The sequence below is a fragment of the Balaenoptera borealis genome, assembly GCF_965194805.1.
Source record: "Balaenoptera borealis genome assembly, chromosome: 20".
Lineage (NCBI taxonomy): Eukaryota > Metazoa > Chordata > Mammalia > Artiodactyla > Balaenopteridae > Balaenoptera > Balaenoptera borealis.
In genome coordinates, this window is record NC_138879.1 from 52215676 (window position 1) to 52235105 (window position 19430).

The window sequence follows — 19430 nt, forward strand, 5'->3', positions numbered from 1 at the left end:
CGGCTTCCTCCATCAGAGCGCCAGGAAGCCCTCTCCCCTACTAGGGGGCTGGGACTATGTCCTGTTTAGCCTTATATTCCCGGGGCCTGGGCGGGATATCTCTACCAGGTGCGTATTCATTTAAGGGGTGGGGCTCTGGTTGAGAGAGGTGGAGGATTTGGTAAGAGGAGGTAGGGGAGACGGGGACGGGATACCGAGGAGGAAGTCCAGGGAGGGGTGAGAAGTTCTTTGGAGAAGTCTGGAAAGGGGGTGGGAAGGTGGAGAGAGGGTGGGAAGGAGGCGAGCAAAGGACAGGGGAGGGGAGGCTTCTCAGGATCCGGCCTGGCGGAGGAGCGGCTGCCAGGCGCCCTCGCCTAGTCCACCCGAGGACCCGGGCCAAGCCGCCAGGCCCCGCCCTCCGCGGCCTCCGTCCCGCCCACCCCGGGATTTAGTCCCGGCAGCCTGGGAGGCTCCCGAGCCGCCGCTTCCGCCTTCGCCAGGTGAGGGTCAGGAGAGGCAGGGGCGCCGGCGAGCGGGCTGGCGGGGCGGCGGTCGCTTGGGAGCGCGTCCGCGGGTGCTGAGCCTCCCCTCCCCAGTCCTTACCTTCCGCGGGCGCGTCTCCTCTTGTCCCCCATCTCGTGCTTTCTGCTTCTCACCTGGCTACTGGTCTTGGTCTCCCAGCGTCCTGGGCTTTCGCCTTCCGCGCCCCTGGTCGTGCCCGGTTCCTCGCCACCTCCGAGTGTCCATCTGGACCCCGCCTGGGGTCCTCCGCTTCCTCCGGGCTTAACTAAGTAGGGGGAGGGAGGGGGCCAGGTGTGTGTGTGCAGGCAGCCGGCACCCAGAGCACCTACAGCCTTATTTAATAAAGATTGCTGGAGTTGTCCTGGAGCCAGGTTAGAGCAAGTGACTCAGGTGTGCCGGCCAGGCTCTGTACCTGGAGCTGAGCTCAGGTGGGTGTGGAAGGGACTGTGCACCTGGCAGACCGGATGGCTCTGAGCAGTACCTGAGCTTAACCGCCCATCACAAATGCCCGATTTGATTTCAAATGTTGCTGCCTCAGGTGTAGAAGAGGCAATGACCCTGGGCGTCTCTGGGCGGAGGAGGCAGTCTGCCCACATAACGTAGGTATGTGTGGACACCGTAGCTTGATGTCTTGTGTGTTGTGTGTGTTTGTGTGGACCTGGGTGTCTCAGACATGAGGGGCGGTGTATCTTGGAGGCAGTGAACTCAACGTGTCTCAAGTAGGTGTGTGTGAGCGGTACCTGGCAGGAAGCCTGGTCTACGGCAGCGTATACTGGAATGCCTCAGCTTTGAGAGGACCTGTATCTGGGTGTCTCAGGTGTGTTTTGCATCATATCTATAGGGCTGTGTGTGTGTGTTGTACCTGCGTATCTCAGGTATGGTGTGGTTAGTGTATCTGGGCATCTCTGGAGTGTATGTGGTGGGTCAGAATGTCTCAGGTGTACCTGAGTGGGTGCGTACAAGGGTGCACCTCAGGTCTAAAAGGTGGTGAATCTGGGTCGCCTAGGGGTATGGGCAGTGTGCCATAATAGCTCAAAGTGAGCAGGGCTACACACCTGAAGTCTGTGCAGTGCTGAAATCTTGGGTGTGAGGAGAACATTCTTCCTGGGGTTTGTGTGTGTGAGGGGCAGGAATCCTGGTGGGTTCTGATGTCCCTCCCTCTGTACCTGAGTATTTCTGAGGGGTTGAGGGTGGAGCAGGCAACCACGTCTCTGGTTCCTGAGTGTCTCAGGTGCCCACCCTGGGCCATGTGTCTGGGACAGGGCACCACAGGGGTTCCTCCTCCAGACATGCTCCATGAGGCGGGCTCCCTGTGGCTGCTTCGGCTGCTCCAGGACATCCAGCTGGCCCAGTTTTACCGACCCATCCTTGAGGAGCTTAATGTTACTCGGCCAGAGCACTTCGACTTTGTAAGACCTGAGGATCTGGACGGCGTTGGCATGGGCCGGCCTGGTGAGGGTCCCCTGCCCCAAGGCCCTGCTGTCTCCTTCCCCAGCCTGTTAGTCGCTACTCTCCCACCACCACCACGCACACCAGCCCCCTTCTTGCCTGTAAATCCCTTGCATCCTGCTCCCCGCCTCCCCCATTACCCCATCCCTCTGATTCTGGCCTCCCCCAGCCCAGCGTAGACTGGCTGAAGCTCTGAAGAGGCACCGTTCGGGGCTCAAGTCTAAGAACTGGGTCTACAAGGTGTGTGTTTTGGGGTGGTGGTGAGAGGCTTAAAGGGCCAGCTCAGGCCCCGGCAGGGGGTGGGCTGAGTGGAAGAGAAGGATGTATGCAGGGTTCCACACACATGATTTCCCCCACTGTTTCAGATCCTTGGGGGCTTTGCCCCAGGGCAGAAGGAGACCACCCCACCCTCAGACAGCCTTCCATCCCTCCCTGAGCCAGATGGGGGACTCAAGTGTCTGATCCCAGACCGGGCTGTGTGCAGAGGGGAGCTTCTGGGCTCCGGCTGCTTTGGTGTGGTGCACCGAGGGCTGTGGACATTGCCCAGTGGCAAGACTGTGAGTGTCCAGGGAGCCTACTTCATTCTGGGTACCTGGGCCAGCTTCTCCCTCTGTTCTGTGTGCCCCTCTGCTCTGGCCTTGGCTTAACTGTTCCCTACGTTGCCTGATGGTGCTTCCCCCCACCCCCAGGTCCCAGTGGCTGTCAAGTCCCTCCGGGTGGGTCCCGACAGCCCCGGCCCCGAGGGCACTGAGCTAGGGGACTTCCTGCGAGAGGTATCCATCATGATGAACTTGGAACACCCACACGTGCTGTGTCTGCACGGCCTCGTACTGGGCCAGCCTCTGCAGATGGTGAGCAGACCCAGACACTGGCTCCCGGGACAGTCCCGGGGGCCGATGTGCGACAGGAGGGTGAGCGCCAGGGTCTCGTGGGGCCGGACCACCGCTCACACGGCTGTGCTCCCACAGGTGATGGAGCTGGCGCCCCTGGGCTCCCTGCACGCACGCCTGACCGCCCCGGCCCCCACGCCCCCGCTGCCCGTGGCCTTGCTCTGCCTCTTCCTGCGGCAGGTGGCGGGGGCCATGGCGTACCTGGGGGCCCGCGGGCTGGTGCACCGAGACCTCGCTACGCGCAACTTGCTGCTGGCTTCGCCGCGCACAATCAAGGTGGCTGACTTCGGGCTGGTGCGGTCGCTGGGCGGCGCCCGGGGCCACTACGTCATGGGCGGACCCGGCCGCATCCCCTTCGCCTGGTGAGGGGCCGGGCGGAGGGGAGGGATCTGAATGGCAGGAGCTGAGGGGGTGCGGAGGGGCTGGTCCTGTGAGGGAGGCGTGGACTGGAGGAGTCGTCATCGGGTCTGGAAGGGCCAGGAAAGGGGGGACTTCTGAGCCCCACGGCGGGCGCACTAAAGGGGCGTGCCCAGTGGCAGGTGGGCGCTCCGGGGCACACACCCGGCACACATCCAGCCCCCTTCAGCTCCACTTCCGCAGGTGTGCGCCGGAGAGCCTGCGCCACGGGGCCTTCTCTTCTGCCTCGGACGTGTGGATGTTTGGGGTGACGCTGTGGGAGATGTTCTCCGGGGGCGAGGAGCCCTGGGCCGGGGTCCCGCCGTACCTCATCTTGCAGCGGCTGGAGAAGGACCGAGCCCGCCTGCGTAGGCCTCCCCTCTGCTCCAGGGCCCTCTACGCCCTCGCCTTGCGCTGCTGGGCCCCCCACCCTGCTGACCGGCCCACCTTTTCCTACCTAGAAGGGCTGCTCCAAGAGGTGGGAACTCTTGCCTCCCCAGAAACAGTCTCTTTTCCCTCCGTTCCCTCTCCCAGGGTTCTATGCACAAGACTAACATATACTGGCTACTGGGCTGGGGTCTGGGACCTGGCTCTGAACAAAGCAGACCCAGTCCCCACCTTCAGGGTGCTCAGAGCCCCAGGGAGAGAGCTGGGGTCTAGTGGATGCAGGCTGAAGGGCTGGGGGCTGGGGCAGAGAGAGGGAAGCCCAGAGCCCAGAGCAGTAGGATGTAGTGGGTGTTTGACAGGCAGAGGAAAAGTTCAGCGTGGGAGGGGGAAGTACGGTGACTAAGGTGGCAGAGGCATCTTAGGGGTGCACCAAGGAGGGACTTGTGAGACACAGTAAATAACCAGTGCTAACACCTAGAGCACTCGATCTGTGTAAGATACTGTACTAAGTGCCTTACGTGTATCCTTATACATTCATTCATTTAATCCTCACAACAACCCAGCTCGATTTTAGAGAGGGGGCAGTTAAGGCACTGACAGTTTAAGTGATTTGCCAAAAGTCACACAGGAAGTGGAGGACTGGAGATTTGAAGCAGTCAATATGACTTCAGAGCTGTGCCCTAAATCACTATATACTCTACTATTAAAGGAGTTTAGTGCTTAACTCTGAGGGCACCTGGGGGCCATGGAAGGGTTGTGAGCAGGGGAGTTAGAAGCCACATTTACAGGTTATGTCACTCTGGTTTGGTGCAAGAATGGATTAGAAGGATGATACTGAAGGTAGGAAAACCAGTAGGCCACAATGGCTGTGAAGCAGAAGTAAGATGAAGAGGTCTGGATGAGGGTCGAGGCAGTGGTGCTATGGAGAAGCGGAAAATTCCCAGAGGTGCTTGGGAGGCAGATCTGATGGGCCTGGGTGTGGAGTAAAAGCAGTGTGCAGGGTGACTCTCCCCTTGGTCCTCTAGGTAGAGGCAGGGCCCCCCTTTGTTGCTCCCTGACCCCTGGGCTGTGTCCAGCTTGGCATGGGATCCAGGTCTGCCTCCTCCACTGGATTACAACTGAGGGACAGGGACAGTCCCACCCTGGGGCCAGGACAGAGGACATACCTGGTATGGGTTTGCGTGGTGGGTGCACCAACAGTGTCCACTCCGCTCCCATGATATCACCCTTCTGACTCAGGCCACAAGCCCAGCCACCCTCTCCTCCTGTCTCTATAGGCCTGGCCTCCTGAGGGACGTTGTGTGAGGGATGTCACAGAGCCCGGTGCCCTGAGGATGGAGCCTGGTGACCCCATCACTATCATCGAGGGCAGGTGAGGGCCTCGTGCCTCCCACCCATCCCCAGGGGGAGGACTCCCTCCCCACCCTCCTGGCCCTGGTCCCAGCTCAGCTTCTCCCCAGCTGCTTGAACCCCAATCCTCTGCCTCATCTCCTCCTCTCCCCACTGGGCCCTGAGAGCTCCACCACAGTCCTGGCCTCCCTGCTGGAGCCACCGCTGGCCCATAGAGCCCTTTTGTTTTAGAGAGAAAAAAGCTTCCCTTCCTCTGGGCAGATGCAGCTCCACGGCGCACAGCTTGTGAGCTGAATGTGGGCTGGAGCCCAGCCCTCTCTCCCCTTGCTCCCATCCCCTTCACCAGCGCCTCTTCCCACAGCCCCGACTCCACAACCTGGAAGGGCCAGAATGGTCGCACATTCAAAGTGGGCAACTTCCCAGCCTCGGCAGTGACGCTGGTAGACTCACCAGCCACCCGTCCAGTCCACAGAGGCTCCCCTGCCCGGGGAGAGCGACACCAGGGAAACATAGATGGGTGAGCACCTGAAAGAGTGGGGGGCAGAGCTGGACTGGGGGAACCAACCAAGTCCAGCAACTTCTCTGGAAGGGGAGCCTGGGGAGGGGTGTGGGGTAAAGCTGGAGGGGAGGCTGGACTTGCCTTCCCGCTGGAACGTCCACTCTGGGTCTCGGCCTGCTTGGAAGCCCCAGAGATTCTTTGGGAGAGGGCACTGCTATATGGGGTAGGGCTGGGGGGTGTGGAGAATGAACTGGAACACTCTCCAGCAGGGACAGAGTGAAGGTAAAGCTTCGGGATCCCCCTCCAGCTCGGGGCCAGAGAAGGAATGTGGCCTTGCAGAGGATGAAAGGTGGGCATGGTGGTGGGGACAGGGCTTCCGGGGTCTCCGAGGACATCAAGAATAAGCCTCCAGCGATGCTTCCTGCTCTGAAGCCATACCTTTGCAGATATGATTTCCCCACCTGTGATTTCCTGGCCCCCATTCTGCCTGCTGACATCCTGGCTGTACTTTAGACAGCGTCTCCCCACCGCAGCCCTGGCAGTTCTTTGGACCCTCAGCTGCTTCGGCCTGGGCGTCCATCGCACACCTGGTTTCTTGTCCCCCCGACACGAGGACCACCCCGAGGACAGCACAGATAGCCAGAGAATGGGAAGAAGGCAGCTGGGCTTCCTCTCAAGTTGTTTTTTCTCAAATGTGTAGGCATTTCCAAGAGTCTGGAGTCGGTTCTGTCCCTGGGCCCCCGCCCCACAGGAGGTGGGTCGAGCTCCCCCGAACTTCGACATGCCAGAACTGTGCCCCAGGGACCCCCAGGCGTGCCCCCCCGCTCCCCCGTGGCCACCAGCTCCTCTTCCCAGCCCAGCCAGCCTCCCAGGGAGCAGCCTCCCTGGCCCAAAAGAGAACCCCTACACAGTCACCCTGTGGGAGCGCCTGGAGCCAGCAAAGTCACCGTCCCCTCTGGGGGACCCTTGCCTGACCCCGAGTTGCAGAGGAGGATTATGGAGGTGAGGTCTCCCTGAAGTGTCCTGGTGTCCAAAAGGGGCTACGGGCTGGCGAAGGGCCTAAGTGAGGCTTTGTCCCCGGCAGGTGGAGCTGAGCGTGCATGGAGTCACCCACCAGGAGTGCCACGAGGCTCTAAGAGCCACCGGGGGTGATGTGGTTTCTGCCATCCGGAACCTCAAGGTACAGCCATACCCTTCTCTCGGGTCCCTGCCCCTCCCAGCCTGGCCCTCTGGCCACCGGCTGCCCTTCCTCTCGTCCCCACAGGTGGACCAGCTCTTCTACCTCAGTAGCTGGTCCAGAGCGGACTGCCGGCGCATCCTGGAGCGTTACCAGTGGGACCTCTCAGCCGCCAGTCGCTACGTCCTGGCCCGGCCCTGAGCTCTGCTCCTTTGGGCACAGACACTAGATGGACCAAGGGCCTGGTCACTTGGGACCAAGCAGAACCGGAACAAGGTCCTGACAGGGTGTGTTCCCACCTGGGGAGAGCCTGCCATGGGCAGGTACTGGAGGAGCCCAGGATCGGGCACTGGTGAGTGTCTCCTCACCCTGCCCGTTGGTCTCTGAGGGCGTGAGCTCCCTTGGTCATAGGAGGATCTAGTGCACTCTGCCCACCACATTCCCAACAAAGGAGGACTTGGAGGAACAGAGCTGTGGCACATCACACCCATGGGAAGCTTCTATCGCTACAGAAAATGAGCAAGAGGCCATTCTGGGCCACGGGAACAGCCATCCTGAACTGCCATCAGCTACCACACTGGGCTCTGTGGGAGCAGCCATCCTGGATGACCGGAGCAGCCATCCTGACTTGGGGCATATGGACCAAACTGCCTCGGCTTGGTCTGGGGCCATCATGGGTGACGAAAGTTGCTCTCTTAGACTCGAGGACACTTGATCCTGGCAGCATGGATTATGAGATGGGCCAGCCCCCGCCCATCCAAGCTGTCATATTTCCCTTTGTTTCTTCCCACACCCGACTCTTTCTCCTGCCCTCTCCCATTACATACATCTTCCAATGTCCAAAAAGTTACAAAGTTTATATGAATATAACATACAAAGATGCAGCCTCCTTCCTAAGGAAGGGGCAGGAAGGGGTGGTTAAGGCACAGGAAGCTGCAGCAAGCACCAGCTGAGGGAGAGGAAGTCGGCACTGGGGCCCTGGCCCTATAGCTATCGGGGTGGGGGGGGAGGTAGGGATCCCCCTCAGAGCGCCATCGTCTGAGGCTGAACTAATTGGCCAAGCTGATGCGGGGAGAGGGTGACCGGGTCTGCCGTCTTTGGTGCTGCTTAACCTTCCCCACCCCAGCCCTGTCATAAAACCCTGCATTCTAAGGCCTCACCTGGAGCAGAGGCCCTGGAGGGGGTTGGGAGGAAGTCAGCAGGGAAAGTTGGAAAGCCGATATGCCCGTGTGCTGAGGGTCCGCTGGAGACAGTGGTGGGAAGTAGCAGGGGAAGGGCTCTCGTACATACCCTTCCGTAGGGGCTACAGGTGAAGCAGGCCAGGGGAGTAGGGGAGGCACGGGGCACCAAGCCCCCAGCCTCTCAGGCAGCCCTGTCTCTCCCCTGCAGTGCACACGGAGGGAAAGGGGCTGCCCCCGAGGAGGGGGCCAGGGCGGGTGACCATCTTGAATTCTGGTTGAGATGATGGTCTCCTCACCCCGAGGTGGCCTCTAGCTGGTGATGGCAGAGGGCCCAGCGCCTCCTCGCTTCTCGAAGAACATGTAGTCCTGAGGGGAGGGCATGGTCAGCAGGAGATCTGGCTGGGCCAGCCTGGCTCAGCTATCACAACCCAGGTCTGGAACCACAAGCCCCCATAGAGTCTGTCCCTAACCCTCTCCTAGCAGGAGACCAAGAAGTGCTCAAAGCCTCAGAGTGAGAGCAAAAGGGCAGCGGGGGGAAGGGGCGGTGGCCCCGACTCACAATGAGGAATGTGGCTCCCAGCAGCACAGCCTTCACCCTCACGTCCAGGTCCAGTGGGAACTGCAGGCCGAAGTCATCTGCATCGGTGAGGGCTTCTCGGAGCAGCCCACCCCACTGCTTGCTGATGCGGCCCACACTGCGGGACTCATCTGGAGTCTTCACCTGGCAGGAGAGAAGGAGAGAGGGAGGGAGGAAGGACCCGCATGGGGAGGATGTGCCTGATCTCATCGGCATCCAGTCTCACTCCCGCAGTCACCACGTACGAACTGTGCGGGCTCTACACTTAGCGAGTCCTCCCAAAGCCTTGGGTTTCCATGTGACATCTGGGGAAACTGAGGCACCGAAGTCACACTGTCTACAAAGCAAAAATCAGGTTGCAGACTCAGATCTGTTGCTCTTGAAAGGCCACACATGACTAATAGACATCAGTGCTGGGAGAAACAAGCACGATACAGGCTAATCTCCTTAGGCGATGGCCACTCACTAGGTTTGTTTTGGTTACCAAAGTCCCTGCCGCCCACGGTTGGTGCAGTTTGTGCCCTGCACAGAGTAGCCTGGCCAAGCGGGCAAGGGAGGCTGCTGAATGCCTGGCTGCACTCTACCAGCTGACCAGGCTGCTAGAAGGCCCAAAGGGGTGCCTGTCGTCCTCGCATCTGCAAGGTAGGGAGGGCTCTGTTTAGCATGGCATGCAAGCCTCATCCAGGGTGGATCCAAGCCCATCTAGTGGGGGGAGCGGACAGCAGAAAGTGGCCTCTGAGGACCAGGATTTCCACTGGCCTCCCTGGGCCCAGCAGCAGCAGGCCCTGCCAATGTGGATGGTAATTCACCGTGACTCTCTGGACTTTCTCCTATGCTCATTCTCCAGTGGCTAGAACTAGAGCGATGTCCTTCCCATCTCCTTCCCCCACGGTCCTACAGCCCTGGGGCATTTCCTGCAGACCAGTCCCAGGGTGCGTAGGGCCTCTCCCAGCCAGCCCTGCAGTCCCAAGAGTGCAGCCCCAAATGTGGACGATTCATAATTATGTAAAAGGAAGACTGGCCCGATGAGAACCCCACGATCTACATATTCCAAACCAGAGTTCACCCAGTTACCTCTTTCCCAAACAGTTTCCATCACAGAAGCTTCCCCCAGCTACCAAGGTGACTCAGTTTTTAAAAGTAACCTAAGATAAGGTACCTCATCAGAAGCCTTGGAAAGTCTACTGAGATATACCTGTTGTTTCTTCCTTATCTACACAGATACTCAAGTGCCTTTGTCTTCTAGAAAGTAAGGTGTTTCCCAGGCCTTACTTTGAAATGATCATCACTTGGGTTCTCCAGGCTCCAGGTTGGTGATTGAAATGCATGGTAAGAAGGATTCCAGGCTGGGGGTGGGTGGGTGGACGTCTGGACTTCTAGGTTGGCAGGGCAAGCCACAGGATGTTAACAAGTTAAATTAGTGCTTGCTCCAGGGCCTGGGCTCATGAACTCACACACAGCGGCCACGCGGGCCCAGCCCATGGTACACTCAGTAAGCATCCTTCACCCTAAATCCAGCCTGACCTTAGATTTTTTTTCTCCCTCAACACAGGGCTGCAGGTCACAATCAGCATTGGCCCTTAAGGTGAAACCCTCTTTGCCAAATTTTTATGACCATGGGCCACCCTATTTCTGAATAGAGGAAAACTGGAAATGTGGCAGGCGTCACAGTGGATTTGGACTGAGGAGCTCTTGACCGTCCTGTTGACCATCCTGCCGCATGGATCATCTTGGTTTCTGAAGGTCCCAGGAATCTCCCCTTATTCCTGATACCTCAAAGTTGGTGTCTGTGCCACAGCCACAGGTCCAGCAGGGCCCCACCACTCGCAGGACGGTCTGGCGGTCAGCGTCTTGGATGGAGAACTTGGGGAGGAAGGGATGCCAGGTCTGTAGAACGTGGCCAATGGTGGTGCCTGGTGGAGCCTGTACTTCCATCTGGAGTGGGCGGCAGACAGGATCACTGCCCAGCCAGGCACCCTGGCCCAAGTGCTCACCGGTCTAGCTTTATCACCTGTCTCCCCTCACAAGACCTCCCATCCCCTTCACTAGACCGCCTGTCATCCCTCTCACTAGACCTCCCATCCCACCTGCGCCCAACTCCCACAGGAGGCACGCCTCATCGCGTGCCTCGTCCCGGTCCTGCCCGGGTCATCGGCCTGCCCCCTACCCAAGTTTCTCCCTGGCCCCATCCTTCCCCGCCCACCTCCTGGAGGCCACAGGGACAGCAGCTGCAGCCACAGTGGAGGGGGCGGAGCAGGCGCAGCACCTCTCTGTCCCCGGGGTCCACCAGGCGGACACGCAGGGGCCGGCGGGCGCCACAGCATAGCCGCGCACAGCAGTTGCTCTCCTCCGCCGCCTGACCCAGGGGCTGTCCGGCTCCCGAGCGCAGTTCGTAGCGGTTACAGGTCTCCCAGCCCAGGAGCGCTGCCAGGGGGTGACACACTGAGGCTCGGACACCAGCGCCTGCCCGAGAGCCCACTATTTGCTCCCGTCACGAGGCCCAACATACTCCCCTTTCCACTCACTTTCCACCCGCTCAGCCTTCTGGTGAATCAAGATCTGATCAATCTGGAAAGAGAGTAGGGGAACGCGCAGACATCAGCTGGCCGGCCTAGTCGCCTGGGTCCCCTCCCTGTCAATCCTCCCTCCCTCCCTGCCTCTCACTCACCTGCGCCAGGAATTCGAGGCCAAAAGGCACCCCTGGCAGTGGCACAAAGGGGCCAGCTGGTCCCGGGGCCCCAGGGCCGGGCGAGGGGAAGAGAGCAAAGCCGGGCGCAGGGGTAGGCACGTGGGCGGGCACTGGTGCATGCCCCGGCCCGGGCCCAGGATGCAGCGTCGGCTCCGGGTACCCAGCGGTTACAGGGTAGGGAGGTGGGGGCGAAGGGGCGTAGCCTTTGGGGGGCAAGTAGCCTGTGGGGGGACAGGAATAGGTTAGAAGGGGCCCCCGACCTCATCTCTTTACCCCTTGGCCCATGCGCCGTGAGGCTGCGGGGAAAATGTGGTGGGAAGAGAATGAGAAAGATGGGGCGGGGGAGCAGGGCGGTGGCTTCTCGGGAGGAAGGGAGGGGCCCCACACAGCCAGTCCGAGCACATTCCCGGAGGATGCGTCCGACACGGGGTTCCCAAGTCCGTGGGGGGTAGGATAACGGAGACCCTCGGCTTTGCGCCCACTTACCTGCCATGGGAGAGGGGCGAGGGTTCGCGGGATGTCGGTGTCCCGGAGGCTTAGTTCTAGAAGTGGAGGCAAGCTCGGAGACAGCCAGACAGACACAAAGACAGACACAAAGATGGACAGGCAAACGCAGAGAGGCAGCTGCGCCCAGCGCCGGCCCAGGGTCTCTAGGGCGGCGCGTCTGACTCGGGGAGAAACCGAAAGTGTCAGCGGGCAAGGCGGGGGCCCTGGGACCCTGGATTCCCTCAGGGGCCCCAGAACCGCCCCCTCCCTTTGTTCTCCCATTCTCCGCGGAGGCGGCTGTTGGCAGACGGCAGGACAGATGGACCCGCGGTCAGACCGACGGCCCCACCTCGAGGGAGGTCTCCTGACCCCTCTGTTCCCCCTGCTCACCTGAAGCCCCTAGAATAGCCCGGGTGCCCAGCACTCGGCTGCTCTCAGGAGCTGGTGGAGGCGGGCCCCGGAGCTGACTCCACCCCGCGACCCGTCCAGGCCCCGCCCCTCCCAGCCTGAGCAGAGCGCCTGCGCAGGAAGAATGCCGGCTCTCCCGCGGCGCCGGGGACTCCAGGCCACCCGCTCCACGTCTTGGCGGGCGTCCCCGCCCTTTCCGCTCGGATGCAGAAGGCCAGAGAGGAAGCTCGCCTGGGAGGGTAGCCGGGTGAGCCCTAGTCCTGCGACTCCCGCCAGGCCTGCGAGCGTAGAGTGGTCAGTGCCCCTTGGTGGGAACGAGGGCCGCTTGCGCGGCGCTGGAGCCCAGGCTCCTCCTCCCGAGGGCGGTTCGGGCCTCGCTGACGCAGCGGAACACCCTGCACGCTCACCCATTGGCTTCTAGGACTGACTCCTGGCTCCCCTTCTGCCTCCCTGGGGCTACCTTGCCAGTCTCCTCTCCCTGACGTAGCAGTGACCCACACAGACCCGTTGCAATTATAGTACTTCCTCCAGGCGCCCCCAGCCACACGGGGGATAGACTGCCAGACAGTGTCAGTAACGAGTGGGCGTGAGTTGAGGCTCGGGGGGGGGCCAGAGGAGGCAGCGCGGTCCGCAGGAAAGCCTTCTCCCAACAAGAATCGCTTCTTTCGCTTTGAGTCCTGAGCCCAGGCCCGCAGGTGTGAGGAAGTCCTGCGCCTTGGGGGCCTATAGGCTGAGCGGCAAGAGATGAGTTCAGAGAGAGTCCGGCCCACGTGCACAGAGGGCCTTGTGGGAGCTGCACTTTGGCCCCCAGGGCAGCGGGGAGCCCACTGAAAGATTTTCAGACAGAGTGAGGAGGTCAGATGTTTTAGGAAAACCATTTAACCTGCATGGTGGAGGCCAACAGAGGCCCCCAGGCCGGGTTGGCAGTAGTCTGGGGGAGAGGATGGTTGTGATAGTGTGGACAGACAGAAGTGGCAGATTTTGGAGATATTTAGACAATAATATAGAACTTGTTTGGGAAGTGAGATGTGGAGGTGAGGAGTCCAGGATGACCTCAGGTGCCTGTCTGGTGACCAGGCAGATGGAGGTCTCACCCATCAAGATGAACATGGGGAGAAACAGGTTTGGCGGCTCCTTTGTCCCTACGTCCATGTTCCTCTGGGCTGGTCCTACAGCTTCAGTCATCATCTTCAAACCCAAATGCTGGACCTCTCCCCTGGTATCCCTTAGTGCCTCAGATTCTACCTGGCCCAAACCACGCGCCAGCCTCCACCAAAACATACAGACATACAGAAGTTCAGTTATTCAACAGAGATTTAATGAGCCCCTACTATATGTCAGACAGGTAATAGAAGTATTTAGCAGTTTAAAAAAATTCCCAGTCTCCTGGGGTTTACATTTTAGTGGGGAAGAGACAGACAATGTACATAAAATACATCAGAAGTCAGACGGTGACACGTGCTATAAAGAAAAATAGAGCAGGATAAGAAGGACAGAGAATGGTGGACAAGAGTTGCAATTTTATAGGGGGCAGACTAGAAGGTGATGGCTGAGGAAAGACCTAAAGGAGGTCAAGGATTAAGCCATGCAGACTTCTGGGTGAAGAGCTTTTCAGGCAGAGGGAACAAGGGAAAAGGCCCTGAGGTAGAAGTGTGCCTTGTTTGTTCAGTGAACCAAAAGGCCAGTGTGGCTGGAATGGAATGAACGAGGGGGAGGAAAGAGAGGTCACAGGAGGCCGGATCACATACAGCCCTATAGACCATTGGCTTCTACTCTGAGTGAAATGGAAAGTGTTGGAGGGTTTGGCCAGAGCAGAGACATGAGATTTACATACTGAAACAGTGGTCCTCAACCCTGGCCACAAGTTCGAATCATCTGGGGTGCTGTAAAAATACCTCTAGCTGGGCCCCGCTTCATATCAATTACATTAGAATATCTGGGGTGAGGTGCAGACATAGGAACTTTTTGAGAATTCCCCAGCAGATTTTAAATTGCAGCTAAGGCTGAGGATGACAGTGTTAGAAGGATTTCTCTCTGTCTCTCTCTCAGGCTGCTTTGTCCGCAGTACGCTGTAGGTAGGCAAGGGCAGAGGGAAGTTCTTTCAGAAAGCTAGATGAGATTTGCAGGTGGCGTGGACCAGCTGCCAGAGTGGTAGCAATGGATGTGGTGAGAAATGGTCAGTTTCCAGTTATGTATTTGAGCCAACAGGACTTAATGATGGCTTGAATATAGGATGTGAGGAAAAGGAAAGTCAAAGTTGACTCAGGCTTGGCCCAGGAGACCCCTCACTCTTACTGCTTTGTCATTTCCTGCCTGCCCACTCCATCCTGAGCTCCAGGCACTCCAGTTCTCCTCTTGACTTGTTACCAGTATAATCTTGTCCCTTTTTCTGGTGAACTATGCATGCTGAAAACCCAGCAAATGCGCCAAAGTCTTACCAGTCCCCTAAGGCAAACAAGCCCACCTCAGTATCTACTTGTAACACTGAACACATTGTATCAAATTATTTTTTAAAGGGTCTGTCTCCACTGCTGAAATCTGAGTTTCTTGGTATGTACAAGAAGGAAAAAACTCAGCTTTGGGAACTGGACAGAAGAGAGTTTGAATCACAGCTTCCCCAGGTCCTGGCTGTATGATACAGAAGAAGTTGCTTCACCTCTCTTAGCTTCACTTTCCACTGACTCGCAGGACTGTTGAGAAGACTGGACACAATGTGCAGCAATAATAGGGACCAATTACCACGTGGTCCTTATTTATCTTGGTTTCCCAAGAGTCTGACCCACAGGGAGGATCAAAGCAAAGGTATTAGGGATATATTACATGGACGGTGGCCATGCCAAATGTCAGGGTCTCCTCCAGCTGGAGGTTCCCTGTGCTCCAGATGCTGCCTGAGATGAAGGGTGGATGGAAATGCAGCAAGGGCACTGGACTGGGAGGTAGGAGCCTGGGGATCCAGTGTCGGCTCTGCCACTGGCACTCTGGGCCACTCTGGAGGTCCCCCTGAGGCCTTATTTTACTCTATTTTATTTTGGCCGCACCGTGAGGCTCGTAGGATCTTAGTTCCCCTACCAGGGATTGAACCCAGGCCCACAGCAGTTAACTCGCAGAGCCCTAACCACTGGACTGCCAGGGAATTCCCCTCTTTTTTTTTTTTTTCATTTACTTATTTGGCTGCACTGGGTCTTGGTTGCGGCACGTGGGACCTTCATTCCAGCATGTGGGATCTTTTTTTTAGTTGTGGCCTGTGGGCTCTTTAGCTGCAGCATGTGAACTCTCAGTTGCACATGTGGGGTCTAGTTCCCTGACCAGGGATCGAACCCAGGCCCCCTGCATTGGGAGCGTGGAGTCTTAGCCACTGGACCACCAGGGAAGTCCCTCCCCTCATCTTTAAAATGAAGAGATATTGTGATCCTCTACTAATACACCTCAAGTATATGCCTCCTCCCTGGATATAAATGCTTCAGTGGCTCCCCATTGCCCTCAGAAGGGTCCAACCTGTCAGCACAAGGCATTCCACCATTTGGCCCCGTCTGTTCTCATCTTTCACTACTGACCCTCTCATGATCTTCAAGCCAGCCACCAGCAATTCTTTCTGGTCTTGAAGGCACAGGGCTCTCTTGCCTCCAAAGCTCTTGCCTTGGTCTGGAACACGCCGCTCTCCCTCGTCAGCACTTAACTCCTGCAGGTCTCCACTGTACACTGTACTACACTGCAGCTGCTACAGGGGTCTGGAGCTTAGCCAGGACTAGGGTCGGAGATAAATTCTGGATTTAGAAATATGCAGATTGTAATTAAAGCTATGGGGCCAAATGAAATTACCTAGAAATCATCTCACTCAGCTAAACGGTCTGCACTTTTTTGAATGCACACCGTCAGAAAAATTAAGTATGTACCCCCCAGTATACTATACAGATATGTACGTTTATAAAATATACACAAAAATAGAAATTTTAAAAGGTGAAATTAAAATATGTATACCTATGAGTTCTACTTTTTTTTTAAATTAAAATTTGGAAACCATTGATTTAAACTGGGTATAGACAAGAAGCTGGCAAAGGAGCCACAGAGCTAGGGAAGACCAGGAGAGTGGTGTCAGAGAAGGAACAGGATGTGTTTGAGGACAGTGTGGCCAACTGTGTCAAATGCTGCAGAGGCTGAGGAAGATGAGACTGAAAATCATCCACTGGGTCTGGCAACTAAGAGGTCATAGTGATTCATGGGATCCTTCCAAGGGCATCTATGGGGAAGAGATGGGATAGAAGACTGACCAGAGTGGGTTGCAGAGTAAACTTGAGGCCAGATCTCTCTCCTGAGCTCAGACACCTCCTTGAGCTCCCCAACTACCTGCTTGGTGCCTCCACTTGGTTGTCTCCCAGGCATTTCAGAAGCAACATGTCCAAAACTGACCTCCTGATCTGCCTCCCTCTAATCTGCCCCACCCTTCAGTGTTTCTCATCTAAGTCACAGCACCTCCATCCAACCTGGTGCGTAAACCAGAAATCTCCCTCTCACTCACCCCTTCTGAATTGAACATTTTTACCACCTCTTCCACCCTCGGCCAAGCCACCATCACCATCTCACACCTGGACCTCTTTAGTGGCCTCCTGGCTGGTTTCCCTGTTGCCATCCTTGCTGTCCTCTGATTGGTTCTCCAGATCTTTTAAACACATAAATCAGATCCTAGCACTCTCTCACTTTAAACCTTTCAGTGACTTACTGTTGCGCTGCAAATAAATTCCGAGTGCCTCACCACCCCACACGTCAGCCACGCTGCTTTTGCTCTTTCTCCAACCCGCCCAGTTCTATCCTGCCTCAGGGATTTCAAACTGCTCCATTTCGGCCTGTTTGCCAGGTATTCTTTCTGCCAAAAACACACTTCCCCTCCGCTCTGCGCATGGTTAGTTCCAGCTTCAACAGGACCTCCTCTGCGAGGCCTTCCCATCTAAAGGGGCACACCCTCCACTGCCCCATTGTTCCAGCCCCCCTGTTCTTTTCTTTCAAGCACATAGCATACCTCACAGTGATATATTTGTGTTTAGTTGTTTAAGGTCTGTTACCAGTACCACCAGATGGGAAACCCCACGAGGGAAACATGGTGTCTGTCTCGCGCACGGTTCAATTTCCTTGTAACATGTGTCTGTCTGACACATGACCAACACTTGATGAGCACTGGTTTAATAAAAATTGCCCACTAAATACCCTCCAGTTCTCTGCTGTAGGTGCTACTCCAGCCCGCCTTGCCACCTTTTCTCACTCCTCTTCTGCCTAAGTCAGAAACTCATCCCACACCGAGGACTCAGGTGGCCCCATACCCCTCCCCTCCCACCTCTGTCTCTTTGTTCACTGTTTCAGCCACACAACAGAGCTCTTTTAAGAATCATCTCAAGCACTGTGAAGCATTTTCTGACCCCCAATACATGATGTTCTGTCCCTGCTTTGAACCCCAGAGTATTTTGTAACTAATGACACCTCGTCCCGCCTTGCCTTAACCCTGACTTCTAGAGTAAGTGGGTGCTCAGAAAACCCTCTACCCGGATACCAAGGGGGAAAGGGGTGGGGTGGGAGGAATTGGGAGACTGGGATGGACACATATACATTATTGATATTATGTATAACATAGACAACTGATGGGAACATACTGTAGAGCACAGGGAACCCTACCTAATGCACCGTGGTAACCTAAATGGGAGGGAAGTCCAAAAGGGAGGGGATATCTGTATGTGTACAGCTGATTCATTTTGTTGTGCAGTGGAGGCTAACACAACATTGTAAAGCAACCATACTCCAATAAAAAATTAAAAAGAAAAGAAAACCCACTACCCTACAGAAATCTAGTATTAAGGCTAGTGAGCATCAGAACCACTAGATGAGCTTATTAGAATACGGACTGCCAGGCCCTGAAGAGGGCTTTGGTAAGAATCTGCATTATTTCAAGCATTCTTTATGACTCTAATGTCCACCAGTTTAAGAACCTCATAACAAGTTAACTTGAAGTGAACCCTGACTCTCCACCCAGACCCAAGTCTCGCTGATGCGGTCTTAGGAAAGGGAAGGAGTTCAAAGGTTGACAATCCCTACCCTTCCTCCTTTAAGAGGTTAAGATGAACAAAGACTCCAAAGTTCTTTATTTGCCTTTCTCTTTTAATCTACTCCCTGCTCCACTTCTAAAAAGAAATACCCGGAAATTAAACACAAGGAAGCTCAAAGAGCCAAGGCAAGCCAGCCCAAGAGTAGCAGGCTCCCTCCCACAGGGGCCAAAGTCTGGACGCTGGGGTCTCCACTCAGAGCCTGGTAGTAAAACGTGGTGCAGAATAAGGTAGTTCCAGAAGCTAGCAGTAACCCGGCCTGAAGGAGATACAAGGTGGAATGCAGGCCAGTAAGAACAGGGCAGGCTAGAGGGAGTGGGTGGGGCTTGGTCAGGGTTAGGGGTGGGGGGAATTACCCAGAGGGGCTTTCTGCACAGGGGCACCCCTAACAGGGCCAGGCTGTGTAAGAAGTGGTGTTTGTTGGTCTTGTCAAAGAGCTGTAAGAAAAGGAGAAATGGGGGGACTTCCTAAGCAACGCAGGATCCCGGGGGGACACAACGGACAAGAGTTCGTCCTCCAACCCCACCTCTCAAGTCCCAGCTTGCCCCTCCCTCAGGCACCAGGCCTCAAGAGTTGCATCCCTTGCCGCTACAAAGACCCGCGCCCCGTCCCTCCCCTCCTTCCCTCAGGGACCCCAGACTTTGTGCCCCCATAGGCCCCGAAGCCTAGGAGCCCCAGCGCAGTTACTTCACCTCCTTCCCGTAGGCATCCGGAAACTGGGCTCCTGTGGAAAGGAGAAGCAAAGGTTACCAGTCCTAGCGCCAACCTCGACCGCCACCACTCCCAGGGGGACCCAGGTGGACGCAGGAGAGAAAGGGCGCCCCCAGTAGGCTTCTAATTGGTGGAAACACGCATTGGGCAGTTCTGGGAACCAACTGGGCCGGGCTGAGGGACTTTAAAAGGTTTAGGGCTCCCCGGGCCGTCTGGTCGATGGGAGGGCCGACACTTCCCATAGACTCCGCCTCTGCACCAAACCCTAAAGATCGCCCCCAACACAATCCCAGCTCCATCCACAGCCCCCTGACCGTGCGCCCCGTAGGAGGCCAAGCCTAAGGCCCCAGCTCCGGACAAGGCGCCCAGGCGGCGGAAAGCAGCCCCCGGACCAGCCATGGCAGTGGACGGTCACGCGCCGGACGAGCACCGCCCGGGCCACCCAAGAGGCCAGCCAATCCCGATCTCCCATGCAAATAAGGTCCACAGGTGCCCAATCTGGGCCGTGTTCATTTCAGCGTCCAGGTCCTCACCCGGGTACTTGGGCCTTTGTAAAACCTCTGTTGAGTGGCGAAGACTTCTGGCGGGCGGAGAAACCAGAACCAATTAGGAGCGGAGGAGCGGAGCAGTGGAGGCGGGGTTG

The 19430-nt window shown here is 57.1% G+C and overlaps 3 protein-coding genes across 17 annotated transcripts; 1 reads left to right on the plus strand and 2 right to left on the minus strand.

The window, feature by feature from the left end:
- Positions 1-340: 340 nt before the first annotated feature.
- TNK1 (tyrosine kinase non receptor 1) lies at positions 341-7495 on the plus strand. 12 transcript variants are annotated; one of them, XM_082372409.1, is made up of 12 exons: positions 341-479; positions 1764-1953; positions 2120-2190; positions 2316-2507; positions 2640-3202; positions 3441-3714; positions 4901-4995; positions 5320-5490; positions 5742-5821; positions 6173-6474; positions 6557-6652; positions 6737-7495. In XM_082372409.1, the coding sequence occupies exons 2-12, from the start codon at positions 1791-1793 to the stop codon at positions 6848-6850; spliced, it is 2121 nt and encodes a 706-aa protein (XP_082228535.1). In that variant the 5' UTR covers positions 341-479; positions 1764-1790; the 3' UTR covers positions 6851-7495. The 12 variants fall into 12 exon arrangements, 10 of the variants coding, with proteins under 10 accessions (XP_082228535.1, XP_082228529.1, XP_082228530.1 ...); XR_014238521.1 differs by lacking the exons at positions 341-479; positions 6173-6474 and adding an exon at positions 5919-6168 and having other exon boundaries at positions 766-1953; positions 2640-2801; positions 2919-3202; positions 5739-5821; positions 6737-6758; XM_082372403.1 differs by lacking the exon at positions 341-479 and having other exon boundaries at positions 766-1953; positions 2640-2801; positions 2919-3202; positions 5739-5821.
- Positions 7488-18799, minus strand: PLSCR3 (phospholipid scramblase 3). Of its 4 annotated transcripts, none has more exons than XM_082372474.1 (10): positions 18769-18799; positions 18433-18513; positions 11973-13451; positions 11583-11760; positions 11076-11317; positions 10933-10975; positions 10674-10831; positions 10181-10342; positions 8390-8551; positions 7488-8196 (listed from the first exon to the last, which is right to left on the minus strand). In XM_082372474.1, the coding sequence occupies exons 4-10, from the start codon at positions 11587-11589 to the stop codon at positions 8140-8142; spliced, it is 831 nt and encodes a 276-aa protein (XP_082228600.1). In that variant the 5' UTR covers positions 11590-11760; positions 11973-13451; positions 18433-18513; positions 18769-18799; the 3' UTR covers positions 7488-8139. The 4 variants fall into 4 exon arrangements, with proteins under 4 accessions (XP_082228600.1, XP_082228598.1, XP_082228599.1 ...); XM_082372472.1 differs by having other exon boundaries at positions 10611-10831; XM_082372473.1 differs by having other exon boundaries at positions 10611-10831; positions 11583-11764.
- On the minus strand, positions 18099-19247 carry TMEM256 (transmembrane protein 256). Its single transcript, XM_082372502.1, has 4 exons — positions 19102-19247; positions 18769-18800; positions 18433-18513; positions 18099-18335 (listed from the first exon to the last, which is right to left on the minus strand). The coding sequence occupies exons 1-4, from the start codon at positions 19184-19186 to the stop codon at positions 18192-18194; spliced, it is 342 nt and encodes a 113-aa protein (XP_082228628.1). The 5' UTR covers positions 19187-19247; the 3' UTR covers positions 18099-18191.
- Between the last annotated feature and the right edge of the window lie 183 nt (positions 19248-19430).

What these genes read in the sequence shown, in the direction of transcription:
- PLSCR3 (XM_082372472.1), bottom strand. An exon ending in GAAGGCTGAGCGGGTGGAAA is followed by an intron (nt 10,832 to 10,932) that starts GTGAGTGGAAAG and finishes ACCCCCTGGCAG; the next exon opens with CGCTCCTGGGCTGGGAGACC. An exon ending in GTCCCTGTGGCCTCCAGGAG is followed by an intron (nt 10,343 to 10,610) that starts GTGGGCGGGGAA and finishes CGCCCACTCCAG; the next exon opens with ATGGAAGTACAGGCTCCACC.
- TMEM256 (XM_082372502.1), bottom strand. Translation starts at nt 19,186, where the DNA reads ATGGCTGGTCCGGGGGCTGCTTTCCGCCGCCTGGGCGCCTTGTCCGGA. An exon ending in GGCCTCCTACGGGGCGCACG is followed by an intron (nt 18,801 to 19,101) that starts GTCAGGGGGCTG and finishes TCCTTTCCACAG; the next exon opens with GAGCCCAGTTTCCGGATGCC. An exon ending in TGTGCAGAAAGCCCCTCTGG is followed by an intron (nt 18,336 to 18,432) that starts GTAATTCCCCCC and finishes TATCTCCTTCAG; the next exon opens with GCCGGGTTACTGCTAGCTTC.
- TNK1 (XM_082372400.1), top strand. Translation starts at nt 1,650, where the DNA reads ATGTCCCTCCCTCTGTACCTGAGTATTTCTGAGGGGTTGAGGGTGGAG. An exon ending in GGCCGCATCCCCTTCGCCTG is followed by an intron (nt 3,203 to 3,440) that starts GTGAGGGGCCGG and finishes CCACTTCCGCAG; the next exon opens with GTGTGCGCCGGAGAGCCTGC. An exon ending in ATCACTATCATCGAGGGCAG is followed by an intron (nt 4,996 to 5,319) that starts GTGAGGGCCTCG and finishes CCCCTTCACCAG; the next exon opens with CGCCTCTTCCCACAGCCCCG.